Source organism: Vipera berus, assembly GCF_964194415.1.
Source record: "Vipera berus genome assembly, chromosome: 5".
Lineage (NCBI taxonomy): Eukaryota > Metazoa > Chordata > Lepidosauria > Squamata > Viperidae > Vipera > Vipera berus.
Genome location: NC_138207.1, coordinates 92,697,683 through 92,719,696, shown reverse-complemented (window position 1 = coordinate 92,719,696; position 22,014 = coordinate 92,697,683). Strand labels below are relative to the sequence as shown.

The following is a 22,014-nucleotide window of genomic DNA, read 5'->3' as shown; positions in this document are numbered from 1 at the left end:
AAAAGCTTCCAGTGTTGGAGCATTCACCACTTCTGGAGGCAGGTTGTTCCACTGGTTAATTGTTCTAACTGTCAGGAAGTTTCTCCTTAGTTCTAGGTTGCTTCTCTCCTTGACTAATTTCCATCCATTGCTTCTTTTTCTGCTTTCAGGTGCTTTGAAGAATAGCTTGACTCCCTCTTCTTTGTGGCTGCCCCTTAGATATTGAAGACTGCTATCATGTCACCCCTCATCCTTCTCTTCGTTAAACTACACATACCCAATTCCAGCAACCGTTCCCTATATGTTTTAGCCTCCAGTCCTCCAATCATCTTTGTTGCTCTTCTCTGTACTCTTTCCAGAGTCTCAACATCTTTTTTACATCCTGGTGACCAAAACTTGATGCAGTATTCCAGGTGTGGCCTTACCAAGGCATTGTAAAGTGGTATTAGTACTTCACGTGTTCTTGATTCTATCCCTCTGTTAATGCAGCCTAGCACTGTGTTGGCTTTTTTGGCAGCTGCAGCACACTGCTGGCTCATATTGAAATGATTGTCCACTAGGACTCCGAGATCCCTCTCACAGTTACTACTATTGGGCAAGGTACCACCTATACCACGGGTCGGCAACCCACGGCTCTAGAGCCGCATGCGGCTCTTTAAGCCGTCTCCTGCGGCTCCCTGTCCTCCTCAGCTGTTCTGGAAAAAAAAGTGGGACAAAGGCAGCAGCTCTCCAAACGGGCGGCGGCGGTTTGGAGAGCTGCGCGAGCAGCTCTCTAAAACTACACCGCCCCGTTTGCAGAGCTGCTGCCTTTGTCCATGTTTGACGAAGGCAGGAGCTCTCCAAACGGGCGGCGGCAGTTTGAATTGCTGCACACGCAGCTCTCCAAAACTACACCGCCCCGTTTGCAGCTGCTGCCTTTGTCCATGTTTGCCGAAGGCAGCAGCTCTCCAAACGGGCAGCGGTGGTTTGGAGAGCTGCATACGCAGCTCTCCAAACCTACACTGCCCCATTTGCAGAGCTGCTGCCTTCGTCCATGTTTGACGAAGGCAGCAGCTCTCCAAACGGGGAGGTGCTGCGTTCGTCCGCGTTTGGAGAGCTGCTACATTTGTGTTTCTTTCAAACGCGGACGAACGCAGCACCTCCCCGTTTGGAGAGCTGCTGCGTTCGTGTTTCTTTCAAATGCGGATGAATGCAGCAGCTCTCCAAACGGGGCGCACAGCTGTCCAGACCTCCACCGCCCCATTTGGAGAGCTGCTGCCTTCGTCCGTGCACATTTTCTCTTGTTCTACGCATGTGCATGCATGCACTCATGCGCACGGACATTTTGTGGCTCCCACTTTTTTGTGTGTGTGACGGAACCGGTTCCAAGTGGCTCTTTTGCTGTTTCAGGTTGCTGACCCCTGACCTATACCATACCTGTGCATTTGATTTTTCCTGCCTAAATGTAGAACCTTACTTTTTTCACCATTGAATTTCATTTTGTTAGATAGTGCCCAGTGTTCGAGTCTGTCCAGATACTCCTGTATCTTAAGCCTATCTTCTGGAGTATTGGCTATTCCTGCCAGCTTGGTGTCGTCTGCAAATTTGATGAGTTCCCAATCTATCCCCTCTTCCAAATCATTGATGAAGATGTTGAGGAGCACTAGGCCCAGAACAGAGCCCTGGAGCACCCCACTACAAACTTCCTTCCATGTAGATGCAGTTCCATTGAGGACCACACGCTGAGTACAGCCTGTCAGCCAGCTACAAATCCATCTGGTGGTGCTGCTATCTAACCCACACTTTTCTCTCTTATCTAATAGTAGGTTGTGATCTACTTTATCTACTGAAGTCCAAGTAAATTATATCTACAGCATTCCTCTGGTCCACTAGTTTTGTCACTTGGTCAAAGAATGCAATAAGATTTGTCTGGCATGATCTGTTTTTGACAAACCCATGTTGGCTTTTAGTGATGACTTTGTTTGCATCAAGTTGTTCGCTGATTTGCTGTTTGATTATCTTTTCCAGAATCTTCCCAGGTATTGAGGTCAGGCTGATAGGTCTGTAGTTTCCTGGATCTAGTTTTTCCCCTTTTTTGAAGATGGGAACTACATCAGCTCTCTTCCAGTCCTCTGGTAGAGAGCTGGATCTTTGAAAAATATAGTTCAGTGGTTCTGAGATCACGTCGGCCAGTTCCTTGACAACCTTGGGGTGTAATCCATCTGGTCCTAGTGATTTGAACTCGTCTAGGCTGCACAGGTGCTCACTTACAATTTTCTTGCCTATCTTAACTTGCGTTTCTATTCTGTTTTTTTATGGCACTGTTTTTGGTAGGTTGGACTGTTTTTTCCCTTTGTGTAAAGACAGATGCAAATAACAAGTTAAATAGTTCTTCTTTCTCCCTTTTGCTTGTCACCTTCTTGCCACTTTCCCACACTAATAGACCAATCATTTCCTTAACTTTTTTCTTGTTTTTTATATGTTGAAAGAAGCTTTTTTTAATTTTTGACTTTGGTCGCAAGCCTTAGTTCATTTTGAGCCTTAGCTTTCCTCACTTCATCCTTGCAGGCTCGGACTATTTGCTGATATTCTGCCTTAGTTATGTGCCCCTCTTTCCACTTTTTTTACTTGTCCTTTTTGTCTTTCAATTTATCAGAGAGTTCTTTATGTAGCCATGCTGGATTCTTTTGAGAGTTGTTCTTTTTCTTCTTTGTTGGTATTGTGCTAGACTGGGCCTTTATTATCTCACTTTTCAAAATTTCCCAAGCTTCTTGAGTTGTTTTCCCCTTTAGAATTCTTCCCAAGGTCTCTCTAAGTCAGACATGTCAAACACAAGGCCCGGGGGCCGGATCTGGCCCGTGAAGTGGTTTCATGCGGCCCGCGAAGCCATCTTGGAAACAGTGAGGGAACGGCCCCCACTGCCTTGGCCCTGGCCCAGAGACCCTCCTTCTGCCAGAGACCCCCAGATCTGTCCCACTCCTGCCCAGGCCCCCGTAGGCACCCTTGATGCGAACGATGTAGAGCTGGCCACGCCCACCCAGTAGGCCATACGCACTCTAGCCACGCCCACCCAGTGGGCCACGCCCACCCAGGCCACACCCACCTGGCCCCTTGAGGGCAACCGCTTATCTGGCCTTCAATGAAATTGAGTTTGACACCCCTGCTCTAAGTTTATTGAAATTAGCTCTTTTAAAGTCCAAGACTCTAGTTTGACTGTGTTCTATTGCTTGTGCTTCCAGAATGTTGAATTCCAATATTGCATGATCACTTCCCCCCAAGGTTCCTGTGGCTTTGACACCTTCTATCATTTCATCTCTGTTAGTGAGAATTAAATCCAATATGGCTAATCCCCTAGTTCCCTTCTCTACTTTTTGGGAGAGAAAGTTGTCTGCTAGGTTTGTCAGGAATCTGTTTGATCTTCCACTTGGTGCAGAGTTTGTCTCCCAGTTGATATCAGGGTAATTAAAGTCCCCCATTACTATTGTGATGTGCTCCCTACATACCTTAGTTAGCTGACTAGCAAAAATTTCCATCTATTTCCTCTGCTTCATTGAGCAGCCTATAGTATACACCTATGGCAGTGTCATTTTTTCCCCTTTTATATTGACCCAAATGCATTCAAGTTTACAATTTTCATCATTGTTGTGCTCTATTTCTGTAGAGATAAAGTTATCTCTTATATAGAAAGCAACTCCACTGCCTCTTTTGTTTAGTCTGTTCCTTTTAAATAATTTAAATCCCTCTAGCTGTGTGGGTTTCGTCCCACCATGTTTCCGTAATGGCAACAATATCATATCTGTCCTCATTTACCTGAATTTCTAGTTCACCCTGCTTACTGTTCATACTCTGCGCATTGGTGTATAGACATTTGAGTCCTTTATGACTGACCCTGTCATTATGTTACTTGCTACATAACATCTGGCGGACAAAATCGCTCAGATTCGGGCCAGTTTGGACTCTGGCTGGGCAGAGTCTGACATGGAGGAGACGAATGGTCTTGAGAATGTTATCTGGACTGAGTTCGATCCTGTGACCCCCGATGAGGTGGATAGGATTATGAGGAGGCTGAGCTCTACCACCTGTTTATTGGACCCGTGCCCCTCCTGGCTGGTTTATTCAGCTTGGGAGAAGACAAGAGGCTGGTTCCAGGCAGTAATATCTGCTTCTTTGAGGGAGGGTATTTTCCCCACCTCCTTGAGTCGTGAGACCCCTCCTCAAGAAGCCTGCCCTGGATCCAGTGATTTTGAACAACTATCGTCCAGTCTCCAACCTTCGCTTTTTGGCGAAGGTTGTTGAGAGTGTGGTAGCTCATCAGCTCCCTCTGTTCCTGGACGAAACCGATTATCTTGACCCATGCCAATCGGGCTTCAGGCCTGGGTACAGCACGGAGACGACATTGGTTGCGCTGGTAAATGATCTCTGGCGGGCCCGGGACAGGGATTGTTCCTCTGTCCTAGTCCTATTAGACCTCTCAGCATCTTTTTATACCATCAACCCATGGTATCTTGCTGCGACGACTCAGGGGACTGGGAGTGGGGGGCACTGTTTTACAGTGGTTCTCTTCCTACCTCCTGGGCTGTTCGCAGTCGGTGTTGACGGGAGGGCAGAGATCTGCCCTGAGGCCTCTCGTTTGTGGAGTTCCTCAGGGGTCGGTTCTCTCTCCCCTCCTGTTCAACATCTATATGAAGCTGCTGTTGATAGGGCATTCTCCTGGATTCACGGCTCAGTTTGGAAGATCATATAGGAGCTGTGATCAGGGGGGCTTTTACCCAGATTCGCCTGGTGCGCCACTTGCGACCCTATTTGCACCGAGATGCCCTACGTACAGTCATTCATGTGCTCGTTACCTCCCGGTTAGACTACTGCAACGCTCTCTACATGGGGCTGCCCTTGACCACTCGGAGGCTTCAGCTGGTGCAAAATGCAGCTGTGCAAGTAGTAATGGGAGTTTCCCGATACTCTCATGTAACACCTCTTCTCCGCGAGCTGCATTGGCTTCCAATTCTCCTCCGGGTGAGATTCAAGGTGCTGGTGATGACCTATAAAGCCCTAAATGGCATGGGTCCGGATTATCTCAGGGAGCACCTGCTGCCAGCATCAGCCTCACAGCGTCCTGTGCGCTCCCACAGGGAGGGCCTCCTTAGGGTTCTGCCAGTTAGGGTTCCAAGGGGGAGGGCATTCTCTGTGGGCGCGCCTGCCCTATAGAATGAACTGCCGGTAGAACTTCGGACTGCCCCAGACCTTTGCTCGTTTCGCCGGGACCTTAAAACTTGGTTGTTCGATCTTGCTGGCCTGGACTGAGGGGGTTTTAATTTAATTTTAATTTTAATTTTAATTTTAATTTGTTTAATTGTGGGCTAGTCTTAATTTAATTCTATTTTAAAGTGTACTTATTTGTATTAATTTAACTCGCCCTGTAAACCGCCCTGAGTCCTTCGGGAATAGGGCGGTATATAAAATCAATAAAATAAAATAAATAAATAAATAACTTGTATGGTCCCTGAGTTCCCCTATTTTCCTAGATTGCCAGTGACAGTGATGTTCTGTATCAATTAACTCACTGTCCCTGTATCCTGACAGTAAATTAAGTAGGGTGACCTAGCTGTATTCATAGAGATCTATAGGAGAAATCTCTTAAAGCCTTGGAACATCACATAAAGTAATACAGGTAATCCTCAAGTTATGACAGTTCACTTAGTGACCATTCGAAGTTACGCGATAACCCAAGTATTTAAGACACAGTCCTGAAATTACAAATGTTTCAGCACCACAGCAGTCGTTTACCCTTACCTGCAGAGGCACTGCAACATTCACACTGGCTATTTCCCACAGTTGCTTCCCCCTTCCCATCCTGTCATACCGGACTCATTTACCTTGCAAAGATGTGTCTCCTCTTTGCCGCGGTTTCTTTGAGAGCGGGACGATTTTGCTTCCAGCAAATGCTCTGAGAGTGAAAGGTTCTGGGCACCATGATCTTGCAGGACTTCAGGCTGAGAGATATCGATGCCCAGAGCTTCCAGTCACCACACAAAATTTTGAGGCAGCGTAATTTCACAGGACCTCAGACTGCAAAATCACAGCACCCAGATTATTTCACTCTCAGTTCACAAAAAGTGTGTGCAAGCCAATCGGATGCTAGAAGTGAAATCGTCCCGCTCTCAAAGAAACTGTAGCAGAGAGGAGACAGATCTTCACAAGGTAAATGATAGGGGTATGGGGTGGTGAAGTAATTGCATGAGGTATCTCAGTGGGTTGGGGAGGCGGTGGTCTTAAGCAGGTGGCTTGTTCCATCACTAGCCCACCCCCCCTTCCCCATGCACTTGACCTGCTCATTAGATTAGCGAATGCGTGGGCGAAAGCAGGAAGTTTTCACATTCATTTTACATGATTCACTCCAACGAATCCTCAGGTTCGTTGGCAGGCTCCATTACATTCGTAACTCGAGGTCTCCCTATAATTGGAATTCAGTCCCCATTATATTGGAGACTTCTGAGGGTGGTATGGCAAACTGAAGATGACTCAGTAAAAATGGAGCTGATGACTATGGTAAACTTGGAACATCTCTATCTCTGATCTAAGATGGCGGCGCCTGGAATGGCTGCGGCTTCATTGGCTCTTGAAGGCAAATAGTTTTGGGAGGGATAGTAAGGGCTATAGGCCACATGATCAGGAAATTTTAATGTGTTTGAGCAACATGGTGGAACTAAGGTAACATACAACATACGACCGACAATCTTTGCTGGCATGGGCTGTTTCCAGAGGAGGAGAGGACCTGGAGCTTATGAAGCAAAGGAACTGGATAAGGCTGTCGGCAGGCCCAGAGGAAGAGAGAGAGGCTTTTGTCCTCCAAAAGCGTGCTCCAGGGGCGAAAAGAAGCAAGGCCTCTTTAAGGAAAATGTGGAAGAGTCAGGATCAGAAAAAGGAAAGAAGGCGAGGTTGTCAGAATACAAGCGAATTTGAGGGCTAATCCACATGGAGCCCCATGTGTGCCATCGTTCACTCCCTAGAGACTAAAATGGACAATGTGAAATTTGAGCGGGCCACGAACAAGAAGTATATATCGGAGGTGGTGACCCTTTGAGAGCTGTATGCAACGAAATTTCATTTTGATGTATGCCAATTGGTGTACATTCAAAGTGACAATAAAGTTATCATTATCGTTATCATCATTATCTCCAGATAGAGAAGACAGGAAATCAACCACTTGTGCTCCAAATAAACTGCTTATTGCAAGTAGACTATCAGATAGCAATTTTCAGCAGGCTTGAACTAGGATATAATAGGATTACCTGTCTTGCTCATACCCATGGGGGAAAACGTATGAACATTAAGTTCACAAGACTCACTTTCTAATCATTTTCAGTAATTGCCTATTAAGCATCTTAAAAATACTAGAAACCTTTGGAACAACAAGCTTGTAAGTCTTTGTCAAGGGATTTTTTTATCTTCCAACTCTAAACAAAAGAAAAAATAATTATAAAACTTGAAGAAATGTGAAACAAACAACAAAAAATAAGATTTTGATCTAAGAAGGTTAGATAAATTTGGAATATTGACATTTAATAAAAGATTTTAGAATTAATTAAAAAAGATAAACAGCTTCTCAGGGGATAAAGACTTACTTTGATTATTATAGCTATCGCAAGTCATAATAAAGATGTGGTTATTTTAGAAACTAGAGGAGACTAAAGATTCTAAGCAGACATCTATTCGTGATGTCAGTTAATACTGGGACTTACAAAATGTTACAATAGAAATATTAAAGAAAATCTTTTACAGAATAGAGCCAGAAATTAGTTATAATAAGAACACCATTAGTATTGATGTCTGCTTTTATGGACAAACTATATCTAAAATATTTTTAATGGAGGAATGACAGATGTGGAACAAATTTTATCTGATATGACAGATAAAGCTGAAGTTTTAAAAATAAAAAGGAAAGTATAAATGATAAACCAAGAGAATGACCTGGAATTTTTTATTTTTTGGGGGGGAAATCTACAAAAGAGGACTGATAAAACCTCTGTGTCATGGGATAAAGATTGAAGAGAAATCAATTTCTACAGCAATCACTGAATTAAAAATTAAGACTGTTATAAGTAAAAAAAAGGAATATGAAGTTATTTGATTAAAGGTAAAATAAGACTTTCGCAAAGTTCTGGCAGCCCTTTATGGACTTTCTGCTGATGCCAGGATTGACAAATTAATATTTTATGAATTTTATGAATTTGGGATACGGGATGAAGAGTTATCTGTTTGTAACCTAAAGAGTGTGAAGAGTTATTAAATTGGTTTATAGTTGTGATGAAGGTTGGAAGTTGTTTCTCTAAATATTTATTTTCTTTTTTTTATTATATTATTTTCTTTTTCTTCTTTTTCCCAGCACTTTTTGTTCTTTTTTGTTTCTTTTTGTTTTCTAAGTTTAGTTCTATTAGTTTCTACTATTTTTATAACAATTTTAATAAAATTATATTTAAAAAGCACATTGGCTTCAGTTAGAATGTATGCTTTCCTTTAAACTTTGAATAATCTCTGTTTCACAGGTTGGGAAAGATGACATTGATAAATCAGCCATGGCTGGACTTTCCAGACTAGGCAATTCTCCCCTGGTGAATCAGTATAGTCTGACTGTGGGAACTGATCTGGGTCCTCATAATACCAAATCTCTCATGAAGTGTGTTGAGTCCTTATCTTTTATTGTGCGAGATGCAGCTCATGTAACCCCTGAGAACTTTGAGTTGTGCGTCAAAACAATCCGTATTTTTGTGGAAGCCAGCCTGAATGGAGGTAAGTCAAATTTCTATTAGTTTCTATATGGCCCCAAGAACTTCAATTACTACTATTCATATTATTACTATTACTACTACTAATACATATTATCATTGTCATCACTTTTTTTAAACAGCAAGAAAATAGTTATATAACTTGGTCCCTACTTAGAGGGAGCAATGTTGAAGTCTAACTTAAGGGTTGCTATGAAGAATATGCTGTGAATCTGGTAAATACCGTAATATTGGTCACATTCACTCTGCATTGGACTCCACCTTCAGGCAGTGCTTATGGAGGTGATGAAGAGTTTGAACCTGTTGAACTGAGGAACTGAACAGGGCTCTCTCAGCTGCTAGTTCAGCCGCATATGTATGCCCCTTCTGGCTAGTTAAGGCCTTGTAGGAGGGATCGCAAGAGTGGATCTGGGCAATAGTTAATTCCTCTTTGACAGAGGGATTGATCCTGCCACCTCTTTAAGAGGTGGTGGTGCACCCCATCCTCACAGGACCATTGCTTGACCCAGTTAAGCCTGGGCAGTTTTCAACTGGTCTCAAGCCTCCCCTTTTTAGGGAAGGTGTTAGAGTGATCACATAGCAGCTTTAGAGAATTCTGGATTATCTAGACCCCTTTCAGTCAGGTTGAGCCTAAAGGCTCGATATGGTATTGATTGCAGTCATGAATGACTCTCGTAAGAGTGTGATGGAAGTAGTACATCCTTCCTGATGCTTCTTGACCTCTCAGCAGCATTCAATACTATTGATCATGGGTGCAGGAATTGGGGGTGGGTGGCACTGTATTCTATTTCTGGTTCTCCTCCTTCCTCTAGGGCCAGTTCCAGATGGTGTTGTTAGAAGGAGAGAGATCTAGCCCCTACTTTGTGTGGTGCCTTAGGGCACTGTTTTCTATCCCCTTCTATTTAACATTTACATGAGGCCAATGGGTAAGGTGATCCATCAGTTTGGGGTAAGATATCATAAATATTTATTTTATTTTATTTATTTTAATCCCATTTATATCCCGCCCTTCTCCGAAGACTCAGGGCGGCTTACAATCTAAGCACAAATCAAATGTGCTTAGCAATAGCCTTCATTCTATGTAATATGCCTGCTTATTAGGGCTTTCCCCCCCAAGCGGCATTATTACAAAGTCAGTTTATTGCCCCCAACAATCTGGGTCCTCATTTTACTTACCTCGGAGTCAACCTTGAGCCTGGTGGGATGCGAACCTGCACTAATTGCAGGCAGCTGGTGTTACTTAAGGAGGCATATGCAGACAATGCCAGTTTTATCAGGCTTCTTGAGTGGATGCTATGGACATTCTATCCCAGTGTCTGGAGGCTGTTGGGAACTGGACTCGTTTGAGACAAGATTTTTCCATTTCTGGTTTTGGATTAAGCAGACCTTTGGATTAAGCAGAATTTGGAGATTCTCCTGGTCTTGCAGCTCCTGCTCAAAAAAAACATGTGGCAGCCGTGACTAAGAAGGCCTTTGCCCAGCTCTGGGTGGTATATCAGTTGTGTCCGTAGTTGGATTGGGAGGCCCTGCTTACAGTAACTCACACCCCTATAACCTCCAAATTACACTACTGTAACACACTCTACCTGGGCTGCCCCCGAAGACCATATGGCAACTCCAACTGTGCACATAGTAACACATGGCACACATAACACCACTCTTGTGTGAGCTGTACTGGTTACCAATGTGTTTCCAGTGCAATACAAGGTGCTAGGTTCCCCTGCACATGCGTGCTAGTCGTTTCCAACTCTAGGGGCCGGTGCTCATCTCCGTTTCAAAGCTGAAGAGCCAGCACTTGTCCGAGGACATCTCCATGGTCATGTGGTCAGCATGACTAGATGCCAAAGGCACACGGAATGCTGTTACCTTCCCACCGTAGTGGTCCCTATTTTTCTACTTGCATTTTTACGTGCTTTCGAACTGCTAGGTTGGCAGAAGCTAGGATGAGTAACAGGTGCTCACTCTGTAAGAAAGCTTCCTATCTGTAAGAAAGCTTATAATCCATCTGCAAGTGTGGTCAGGCACAGCTAGCTTCATTCACTATCATTTCTGGAATGATGGTGTTGAATGCTGAGCTGACTCTTGCATAGGTCTTTGGGGATTCAAGATGTTATAAGATGTAGTGCAGTGCCATGTTGACAGCATCAGCTGCTGATCTATTTGCAAGGTAGGCAGATTGCAAGGGGTCTAATAGCGGATCCATTATGGCTTTCAGGTGGGCCAGCACTAACCTTTCAAAGGTTTCCATAACTACAGATTATTTAGTCATTTAACTCCTTGATGGAGGGTTTCTTGGGTACCAGAATGATATTAGAGTGTTTGAAGGAAGAAGTGAAATCATGTGAGTGATTTAAAGATGTGAGTGAAGATGAGGTCCAGTTGATCAGCACAGACTTTCAAGCAGGAAGGAGTTACCCTGTCTTTTCCATGTGCTTTTCCAGGCTTTTGTCTGTGAAATAGACCTTGCACATCTTTTTCTGTGATCACCCGAGGTGGAGGGCCCAGAGGGATAGAGTCAGTGTAGGAGACTTGGCTGTTCTTGGTGTATCTAACAGTGATTTCCTGTCAAACCTACACTCGAACACATTCAGGCCATCTGCCAGTTGCTGATTCCCTTCAACAAGGGAAGTAAGTTTGCTGTAGCCATTGATATTTTTAAGGCTTTTCCACACATTTGCTGGTTCATTTGTTGAGAGCTGATTCCTCAGCTTTTCAAAGTAGCTTCTCTTTGCTGCTCTAATCTCCCTTATTAATACATTCCTGGCCTGATTATATAGCATTCTTTTTCCTTTCCTGTAAGCTTCCTGTTTGGCATGGCATAGATGTTTGAGCTTAGCTGTGAACCTTACATGCATAAGGTATTGATCAGCACACATAAGTCTTCAATAACTAACGTATGATGTCACAGTGTCAGTGAGTTCATCCAAGTCCCCTGAGGCAGCTTCAAAAACATTCCAGTCTGTGCAATTGAGACAAGCCTATAGCTTTAACTTTGCCTCTTCAGTCCTAGATTTCACTGTTTTATGATATTAAGTCTTTGTCTATAAACAGGTACAAGGTGAATCATACAGTGATCAGAGTGTCCCACACCTGCTCTTGTACAGAGCAGTAGGCATCTTTTATTGTTGAGTAGCAGTGGTCCAAAATATTTTTGCCTCTGGTGAGACAATTGACATGCTGAATGTATCTTGGCAACTCTTGGCTTAGGTTAGCACTCTTAAAATCTCCTAATACAAGGGTCTCCAACCCCCGGTCTCTAACTACTGGGCCATGAGCTTCAAAACCAGGCTACCCAAAGCAGCGGGCAAGCGTGCATGTAAGTGCACATCCCCCCTTGTGCAAGCAGTGGGTAAATGCGTGTTCATGTGCTCTATTTGCATGAATGGTGCATGTACATGCACACCACTTGTGCAAATGGAGCTGCAGCACATTTACCTACCAGTCGTGCAGAACCATTCCCTCTTCTCCCCACACTGGTCTGCAAAGCCGAAAAGGTTAGGGAACTTTGTGCTAATATAATGTGTAGGGAGTCTGGATATCTCTGTTCAGCCCATAGGACTTGGTCAGTTAAGGTTTGCAATGCCTTGTTTATGTAGGCTTGGAGTGGTATGTTGACGCCAGTTAGGATGAATGAAGAAAACTCTTGGGAGAGCATAATAGGGTATGCAATTAATGAGTAATTCACATCACAAAATTTCTTCTTTACATTTTTACAGCATCGGTTGTTAAATAGATAACCTCTTCTTTTCTTTTTACCAGATATTTCTGCAATTCTATCTGCTAAATATCTAAAAAAAAGTCTGGCCTCATCCATTGCCATCTATTTGTTTGTTTGTTGATTGAAACACTTGATTATAATTTCCCCTTCAAGTGAACTGTTAATCCTAAAGATTCACATAATTTTGCCATACACAAATATGTAACTAATCATTTTCCTCAATAACTAAATGAACAAATATAATATTTTTTAACATTTTTACTGAGATAAATTACAGTAGTAAAAGATAATACAAACTAAAAAGGAAGGAAAAAAAGTGAATAAAAGACGCAAGGAAAAAAAATAGACACTCTCGACTTCCGGTTTGCCATGCAGCCGCTATGGATGGCTGGGAGACTTGCTCTCTCTCCCCCAGTTTTGTATTGCTGCGGGGCCCTGAAAAGGGCCAAAAGTCACCCTGAAGAGGCAACCAGCAAGGAGGGGTGCTCGCTGGATCGTGGGAGAGCCGCAACTCTCCCGTTAGACCTGGTGATTCCTCCAAATTGGCAGATGAAAGGCCATTATGACTTGTCCCTAGGCTGTGAACAGCCGAAGTCACATTTTCCACTAGGCAACTCTTAAAGCAGCATGGAAGAGACTGGGTGAGATCTACCTATTTTACACCCTAATTATTTTCTGTACCTCCTTAAGCTGCTAAGCATTCTCCCCCCTGCGGTGAGGGAAGGGGGATTTTAGCCTTCCCTCCAGAAAGAGTGGCAACTAAATACCCAGGGGCATTTTAAATGTTGAAAAAGTAACTGAATCCCAATTGGAACTTTACCTCTCAAAGCACGTGGACTGAAAGATTTTTTATTTTTCATTACCTACTTCTGTTGGAAATCTGGGTTTTTTCTTATATAAAAAAAGAAAAACTGAAAAGATTAAAATAACTTTGGGTCTCAAAGGGAAACTTTAAAGGGGGCCTGGAACTTTTTCTCTCTTTTGAATTTTCTAAGTGTAAGGCCTTTAGTCTAAAATACCAATATGGAAGAAGACCAGGAACAAAATTTCCTCATGGATGAAGATCAACAAATTATTATGTTGAAAACACTAATTCAAACTCTTACCACAACCAATGCAATACTAAGAGGCTATGGGAAGGAACAAGAAGACAGCCCAGATATGAAAGCCCAAACTTGTGACTACAACTAAAGAACCATTTATACAAAATACAATAGAAAAAATGAAACATTCAAATACTATGACAGAAGAATCTACTATTCAACAAATATTGACATTTGAAAATCCAGAAAAGACATCAACAACTTGGAAAAAGGAAAAGGTTTCTTATACTACTCAGAAGGAACTAGAGGATCTAGAAAAAGAACAGTTGGATGAGAAGATAAACAATTTAGAACAACCATGTCGATATGGAAGAATAAAGAGATGATCCACTAGATCTACAAGTCCTCTCAAAAAATAGCGACCAGATGGTTTTGCCAATATCAATTACTATAGATGATATTACAAGGAAACTGGAACATGATTTGGCAAAGGAAAAAAGCCAGAATAAGAAGAATGGAGTTTCGACCATCTTATTGAAATCTAAAACAGAATGTACTTAAATAGATAAGATGTGTAGGTTGAACACAAGACATTGTTATGAACTGAGATAAAGAAAAAATTTTGGTCATTAAAATTTAGCAGTATAAATATTAATAGCTAACTTGAATATTGATTTGTGCATAAAGGTCATGTAAAGGTGAATAATGTAGATAAGCTAAAAACATTGTTGAAAGTAATAGGTCTATATGGAACGTTAAAAACAAAAATTATTAGTTTAAGCAAGAGATAGCAGATACAAAGAGGAGAGGAAGTATTAAATACTGAAATAAAAAGAAATTTTGATTACTACTTAAAAAACAAAAAATTGAAAACTAGCAAAAAGGAAGGATATCATATTGTATCCTTAATTTGTTGACATAGAGGGTGAGAAGTTAAGTAGACGGGATGGGTATTTTGAATATTAAATTTTGTGAGGAATGGTAATAGATGAATTGGGAGTACATTAAAAATCTTGGGAATGATAAATATCAAATGTTAAATCTAAATGTTAGTGGAAATTAAAACTGAAAAATCTATTAGGTCATTGACTGTCTAAAAGATTGTATGTTAAAACAACTAGATTACTAGAATATATGTAAACTAAAAAAGTAAGAAAGTTATTTTCTATGTGATCGATAAGATAAACTTGTCTTTTAATTTATAAATAGTCAGTATATATGAAGGGAAAAAGAGAGGAAATGTTTATGGTAGCAATCTGAAATCTGTACTAATGATATCTGTATGTAATTAAATTACTACTACTCATCCACCACGTTGCTTTTCAAATATGTGAATGTAATATTAGAAAATAAAATTTGTTTAAAAAAATAGACACTCTCTAAGAAAATGATTTCCCACCTTGATCGCTTCAAATATAAACAATTTCACTATCTGTTTACCTCCACTTAATTAATATATAACTGCTTATCCCATAATGCTAAACTATACATGAATTCAATAAGTAACATGTCGTACAATCCAGGTATCAGCAAAACCGAACTCTAAAATGGTAACATTTATTATTAGTAGTAGTAGTTTTAACCGTTCAGTCATGTCTGACTCTTGGCAACTTTATAGGCAAGTGTTCTTCATGCTACTCTGTCAAGCACAGCTTCTTTCAGTTGTTGGATATCATAGTATCAGTTTTGATGGTATCAAGCCAGCAAGTGCTTTGCCCTTCTTCTTTGTCCATTAACCATTCCTAGTATCATTGACTTCTCCAATAAATTTGCATACATGACATGGCCAAAGTAAATGTGATTTTGGCTTAGTAAAGTTTCTGGTTTTATTTGATTCAGCACCCCTATTGGTTGCTCTGGCTTTCCATAGTATACACCAGGGATCCTCAACCTTGGCAACTTTAAGACTTGTGGACTTCAACTCTTAGAATTCTTCAGCCAGCAAAGCTGGCTGAGGAATTCTGAAAATTGAAGTCCACAAGTCTTAAAGTTGTCATGGTTGGAGACCCCTGGTATACACAATAATTTGTACTAGCACTACAGTTCAAAGCATCAATTCTTCTTCAGTCACCACTTCTTAGTGTCCAATTTTCGCACTCATACATCATTACAGGTAAGACTCTTGCTCTAACTAGCCTGCGTTTTGTATTTATATTAATATATCTACTTTTCCAGATTTTATTTAACCATTGCTGTGCAGACTAAGGTTATCCTGTGTTTGATTTCAGGTGTAGAACTGCTATTGTGAATAATTTTTAATCCAAGGAAGATAAATTATTGAAGTAATTCAATATCCTTCTTATTGATTTTAAACATCGCATGACCATTTGCAGCTGTTGTCATTGCCATTATTTTCCAGAAATTTAGACTCTATCCTATTTTTTTTACTTTCATCCATGATTTTCTAGATAATTTTTTCCTTATTTTCAGCTAATAGTGTTGTATCATATGCATACTTAAATTATTTATGGTTCTTCCTCTAATTTTCACTCTTATATCAGCCAATTCCAGGTTTAATTTCCATATGATCACTTTGACATAGAGAGTGAACAAAAATGGTGATACATTCCTGTCTAACTGATCCTGAACCAATCTGTGTCAATATAGAGTGTTCTCACTGTTGCCTCCTGATTAGTATACAGTGATCTAATAAGTTTGATCAGGTGGACCAGGACACCCAAAGTCACCCATAGCTTATTGTGTTCTATGCCTATAGTCCACAGACATAGATCCTGGCGGGCTGCGATGTTGTCACAGGAGGTTCACAAAGGCTTGAAGAAATGTTATGATTTAAATTTGAGTTAAATACCTTTTTACAAATAGCTTTGGGAAAAAAGGGGGAGGGACTTTTTTCCCAGTTTTTCCAGGGGTTTTTCCCTGGCCTTCCCATCTCTAGACTGTAGTGAAGAAAAGGTTGAGAACCACTGTTCTACACAGTAAAAAGTTTTTCTGTAATTGATAAAGCACATACAATTATGTGAAAAAGTATACCCTCTTTAAGGTTTTTACTTATTAGGACACAGTAAAAATAATCTTGATCCTTGTTGTTGTTGTTGTTAGCTGCAAAGTCGTGTACGACCCATCGCGATCCCATGGACAATGTTCCTCCAGGCCTTCCTGTCCTCTACCATCTTCTGGAGTCCATTTAAGCTCACACCTACTGCTTCAGTGACTCCATCCAGTGACTCCATCCAGTGACTCCCTTCTTCTATTGCCCTCAATCTTTCCCAGCATTAGGCAAGAGTGAGTCCTTCCTTCTCCTTAGGTGGCCAAAGTATCTGAGTTTCAACTTCATGATCTGGCCTTCTAAAGAGTAGTCAGGGTTGATCTCCTCTAGGACTGACCGGTTTGATCGCCTTGCAGTCCAAGGGACTCACAGGAGTCTTCTCCAGCACCATAGTTCAAAGGCCTCAATTCTTCGGCGCTCAGCCTTTCTTATGCTCCAACTTTCACTGCCATACATTGCAACTGGGAAGACCATAGCCTTGACTATATGCACTTTTGTTGACAGGGTGATGTCTCTGCTTTTTAGTGTGCTGTCTAGATTTGCCATTGCTTTCCTCCCCAGGAGCAAGCTTCTTTTAATTTCTTGGCTACAGTCCCCATCTGCGGTGATCTTGGAGCCCAGGAAAATAAAGTCTGTCACTACCTCCATTTTTCCCCATCTATTTGCCAGGAATTGAGAGGGCCAGATGCCATGATCTTGGATTTCTTAATGTTAAGTTTCAACCCAAGTTTTGCACTCTCCTTCTTCACTTTCTGCCATTAGAGTGGTAACATCTGCATATTAATATTTCTCCCAGCAATTTTAATTCCAACTTTTGATTCATCTAGCCCTCCCTTTCTCATGATGTGTTCTGCATATACGTTAAATAGGCAGGGTGACAGTATACAGCCTTGCCGGACTCCTTTCCCAATTTTGAACCAATCAGTGGTTCCATGTCCAGTTCTCACTGTTTCTTCTTGACCCGCATATAGGTTTCTCAAGAGACAAATAAGATGGTCTGGTACTCCCATCTCTTTAAGAACTTGCCACAGTTTGGACTTCCGGTGGCTCCGCGGCGACGGAGACAGCCTTCCCGGGCTGCCCGCGGCTCAGCTGAGTTTTTTTTCGCCCGAAACAGCGCCGATCAGCTGTTCGGGCGATTTTGAAGCCCCCTCCTCGGGAGAAGAGGAGGGGGTGAGACCCCAGGTAGGGGTTGAGTTCTCCGGGGCCGCCTGAGCTTGGAGCTTGGGCGGCTGAAGGATTGAACTCCCCCGAAGCCTGGGTTGCTCCCAGCTGGCCGGCGTCTCTGCTCCGGATTTCTTGGAGCAGAGCCAGGCGTCTGCGACCACCCCTGCCTGAAGAAAGGACTATGGATTAAAAGGAGCAGGCAGAGCGGTACAAGAGGAAAAGGTGAAGAGGATTATTTTATTTTACTCTCGAGCTTGGTGGACTTTTTAAACTTTAAGTGAAAGTGCGTCACAATTGAAAGTTAAAGATGGCGACTAAACCTCCCCCTAAAACTCTTCGGAGCGGTGGATCTTCTCCGGTGCAACAATCATCGTTACAGGCGCTGCATCCTCCTGATGTATTGACACCGAAGGATTTACGAGATGCGCTGGATAAACATGCCCAGGTAATTCTGGAATCAATTAACCAATCAATGGGTGATAAATTTGCACAGATGGAGGAGAAATTGGAGAAACTGGAGGAGAAAATAGAAGAGAGGATGGAACAGAAGTGTAGCGTGATGAAGGTAGACATTTTGTCTTCAGTGCATAAAGTGGCGGAATGTGTGGAGGATTTAGATGAAAAAGTGGATGATTTGACCCAAAAGAATGCAATATTAGAAGTAAAAGTACGGGAGAATGAAAACTTAAGAGACAAAATGGAAAGGGAGTTAAGCCTTGCCCAATATTACCAGATGCAGTTTGCTGTTAGAATCAGAGGTTTAAAGGAGAATATTAAGGAAGATTTAAAGCAGCTGGTTTCTGAGGCTCTCGAAGTGGTATTGAACCAGCCAGCATCTGAAATAAGAGCAGCTATGGATAAAGTGTTCCGTGTGAATTCATGGATTGCCAGACAGAGAAAGTTGCCTAGAGACGTGGTGGTTTACTTTGCAAAAAGAGAAATCAGAGATGAAGTTATACAAGCTGCCTATGATGCTAAAGTTGTGATTGCTGATCAAGAAGTTTTGGTTTTAAAAGAAATCCCTCCAAAGATTTTAAGGAGAAGGAAGGACTTTACATTTCTTGTGCAAGAGCTCAAGCAATGAGATATAAGGTTCAGATGGGAGATTCCAGAAGGGCTGATGGTGATGCATGAAGGTAAAAGGTATCGGCTGATTACTGTGAAGCAAGCGCGTGATTTTTACAATAATGTTTTAAAAGCAACCCCATTAACACTTCTGGAAGCGGCAAAGGGATCTGGAGAAGGAGAACATCAAGAGGATGAAACAGAGGATAATGGTGCTGGAGGAGATCAAGCTATAACTTCCTTGGACGATCCTAGAGAGCAAAGGGTAACGCGTGCTGCTTTAAAACGAGCAAAGAAAATAAAAGAACAAGACCAGCAAAAGTCTTCAGAATCTTCACAACGTACTCATAGCCAAGCAGTGGGAGGAACACGGCCTAAAGAAGATAGTCCTATCAAAGCTGTGCTCCAAGAGCTTTGGGAGGATATGCATGGCAACTAAATTCTTAACCTGGAATGTTAATGGACTAAATTCACCACAGAAGAGGAAGAAAGTTTTTCAATATTTAAAGCAATTTAAGATAGATGTTATATGTTTGCAAGAAACGCACATTAGAGTTTTGGATCAAAAGTATTTATCGAACTCGAGGTTGGGTACGCAATTTGTTGCTTCTGCAGAGAACAAGAAAAATGGAGTGGTTGTTTATGTTAAAAGTGCCTTAACAGCAGACTTAGTCGAAGCAGACAAGCATGGAAGATATGTTATGATTGAGCTGCTGTTAGAAGGTAAAAAGACGCTGTTAGTTGGATTATATGCACCTAATCAACAACAAGCTGACTTTTTTAGTTTACTACATACAAAGCTTACCCAGTTGGATTATAAATCTTTTATTTTTATGGGGGACTGGAATGGTGTTTTGGATGTACAGCTGGACAAGGCTGGAGTTTTCAAGCGCATTCCAGGCCATGCTAGACTGCCTAAATCTTTTTTTGAAATGAAGGATGACCTGGAATTGCGAGATATTTGGCGTGAGAGACATTTGCAGGAGAAGGATTATACTTTTTATTCTGATAGACATCAATCTTTTTCGAGGATTGATTTTATTTTGCTGACTAATGATTTTTTTTGGAGGACCAAAAAGGTGAAGATTTGTGCAAGAACTATCTCTGATCACAGTCCAGTTTGGTTAGAGATTGATAAGGAGAAAAGAGACAGGCGCTCGTGGCGCGTAAATGAGAATTTGTTTAGAAATCAGAGAAATGTGGAAGAATGCAAACAGCGGATGAAGGATTTTTTTGAGACTAACATGAATAAGGGTACCTCTATGGATATGGTTTGGGATGCTAGCAAGGCCTATATGAGAGGGGTGTTGATATATATGAATAACAAACATAGACGTGCAGTGGAAACTAGAAGGAAAGAACTGGAGAATGAAATAAAGGAAAAAGAAAAGGCTTTGATTCAAGGCTTGGTCTTCAAACCCAGTGGATGTGAAGACCAAGGAGGCTATTAGACTGTTAAGAGGACAATTTGATAAATTAATGGCTGACCAAGTGGCAACCAACTTGCGGTTTGCCAGGCATAATACTTTTTGCAATGCTAATAAACCAGGTAGATGGTTAGCTTATAGACTGAGGAAAAAACAAAGGGCTTCTAATATAGACAAGATTGAGCACAAAGGAAGGGTTGTGTTTCAACAGGACCTTATTAAGGACGCTTTTGTGGATTTCTATTCGAAACTATATGCTAAAGAGGAAATTAATGAAAAAGATATTGATATATATTTGGAGAATGCTAGCATCCCGGTTCTTACGCAAGTACAAAAAGAGGGGATTAATCAACTGATTACAGAAGAAGAAATTTTCACAGCAATTAAGGAATTGAAGGTGGATAAAGCACCAGGTACGGATGACTTGACTGCGGCCTACTATAAAAATTTACAATTAGAGATGATAAAACCGTTAAAGGAACTGTTCCAGACAATTCAGAGGGGGGGAAAGGTGCCACCGTCTTGGAGAACAGCTTTTATTTCTTTGATTCCGAAGGAAGACCAAGATGCTACTCAAGTTAGAAACTATAGACCAATATCGCTTTTAAATACAGATTACAAGATATTTGCTAAGGTTTTGGCTAATAGACTGATGAGGGTTCTGCAACAGGTGATCCATGGGGATCAGACGGGGTTTATTAGTGGTAGGCAAATGAAAAATAATGTGAGGCATATAGTTGATGTGTTAGAGTTTTTGGAAAGGAACAACCAGATCCCTGCGGCGCTAAGTTTTAGACAAAATGGATTTTGGGGAAAAATTTTTACAACCGATTAGGGCATTATATCAAAAACAAACTGCCCGAATTATAGTTAATAATAGCTTGACAGAAGCATGTAATATTGAGAAGGGCACAAGGCAAGGGTGTCCGTTATCGCCCTTGTTATTTGTGTTAACATTAGAGATATTGGTTAAAATTCGGAATTCAGGAAATATTAAGGGGATACAAATTGGAGATCAGGACTACAGATTGAGAGCATTCGCAGACGATCTGGTTGTTACAGTGACCCAGCCAGAGAACTCTGTTGTGGACCTGATGGAGATAATAACACAATATGGGAAGGTTTCTGGATTTAAGGTTAATACACAGAAAACTAAAATTTTGGCCAGAAATATGACAGTTTCGCAAAAGGCTCTCTTAGAAGGATTAACTGGATTTGAGATTGTTAAAAGGGTCAAATATTTGGGGGTGATTTTGTCGCCCTCTAATACAAAGCTATATAAAAATAATTATGAAAAACTATGGGGGAAAATTCAAAAAGAACTGGAGAGTTGGGAAAAATTGCAATTGTCTTTGTTGGGACGGATTGCAGCAGTAAAAATGAATGTCCTGCCTAAATTTTTATTTTTATTCCAAATGATACCGATTCTTAAGAAAGATTCTAATTTGGAGGAATGGCAGCGAGGTATCAATAAATTTGTGTGGGCAGGGAAAAAGCCACGAGTCAAACTTAAGATTATGCAGGATACTCGTGAGAGAGGTGGCCTTAAATTGCCTAACTTTAAATTATATTATGAAGCTGCTGCATTAGTAGGAATAAGTGATTGGATTAACTTGACGCAAGGGAGGTTATTAAATCTTGAGGGCCATGATTTGTTGTTTGGCTGGCATGCATATTTGTTGTATGATAAGAAAGTAGACAACGTGTTTAGGGTGCATATTTTAAGACAGGCATTGCTGAGAGTTTGGAAGAAGTATAGACATAAGTTAAGTTGCAAGATACCATTGTGGGCAATTCCAAAACACGCAATAGAAAATATACATGCTGGCTTCAAACATGATGTGAC

The 22,014-nt window shown here is 41.4% G+C and overlaps 1 protein-coding gene across 5 annotated transcripts in view; it reads left to right on the top strand.

Annotated features, from left to right (window-relative positions):
* Nucleotides 1-22,014, top strand: part of GBF1 (golgi brefeldin A resistant guanine nucleotide exchange factor 1) — a 309,656-nt gene that overhangs the window by 246,476 nt on the left and 41,166 nt on the right. For all 5 annotated transcript variants that reach the window (XM_081329572.1, XM_081329571.1, XM_081329569.1 and 2 more), the window contains exon 32: nucleotides 8,502-8,745. In XM_081329572.1, coding sequence (XP_081185698.1) covers nucleotides 8,502-8,745 — 244 coding nt within the window. The remainder of the gene's footprint in view (nucleotides 1-8,501; nucleotides 8,746-22,014) is intronic.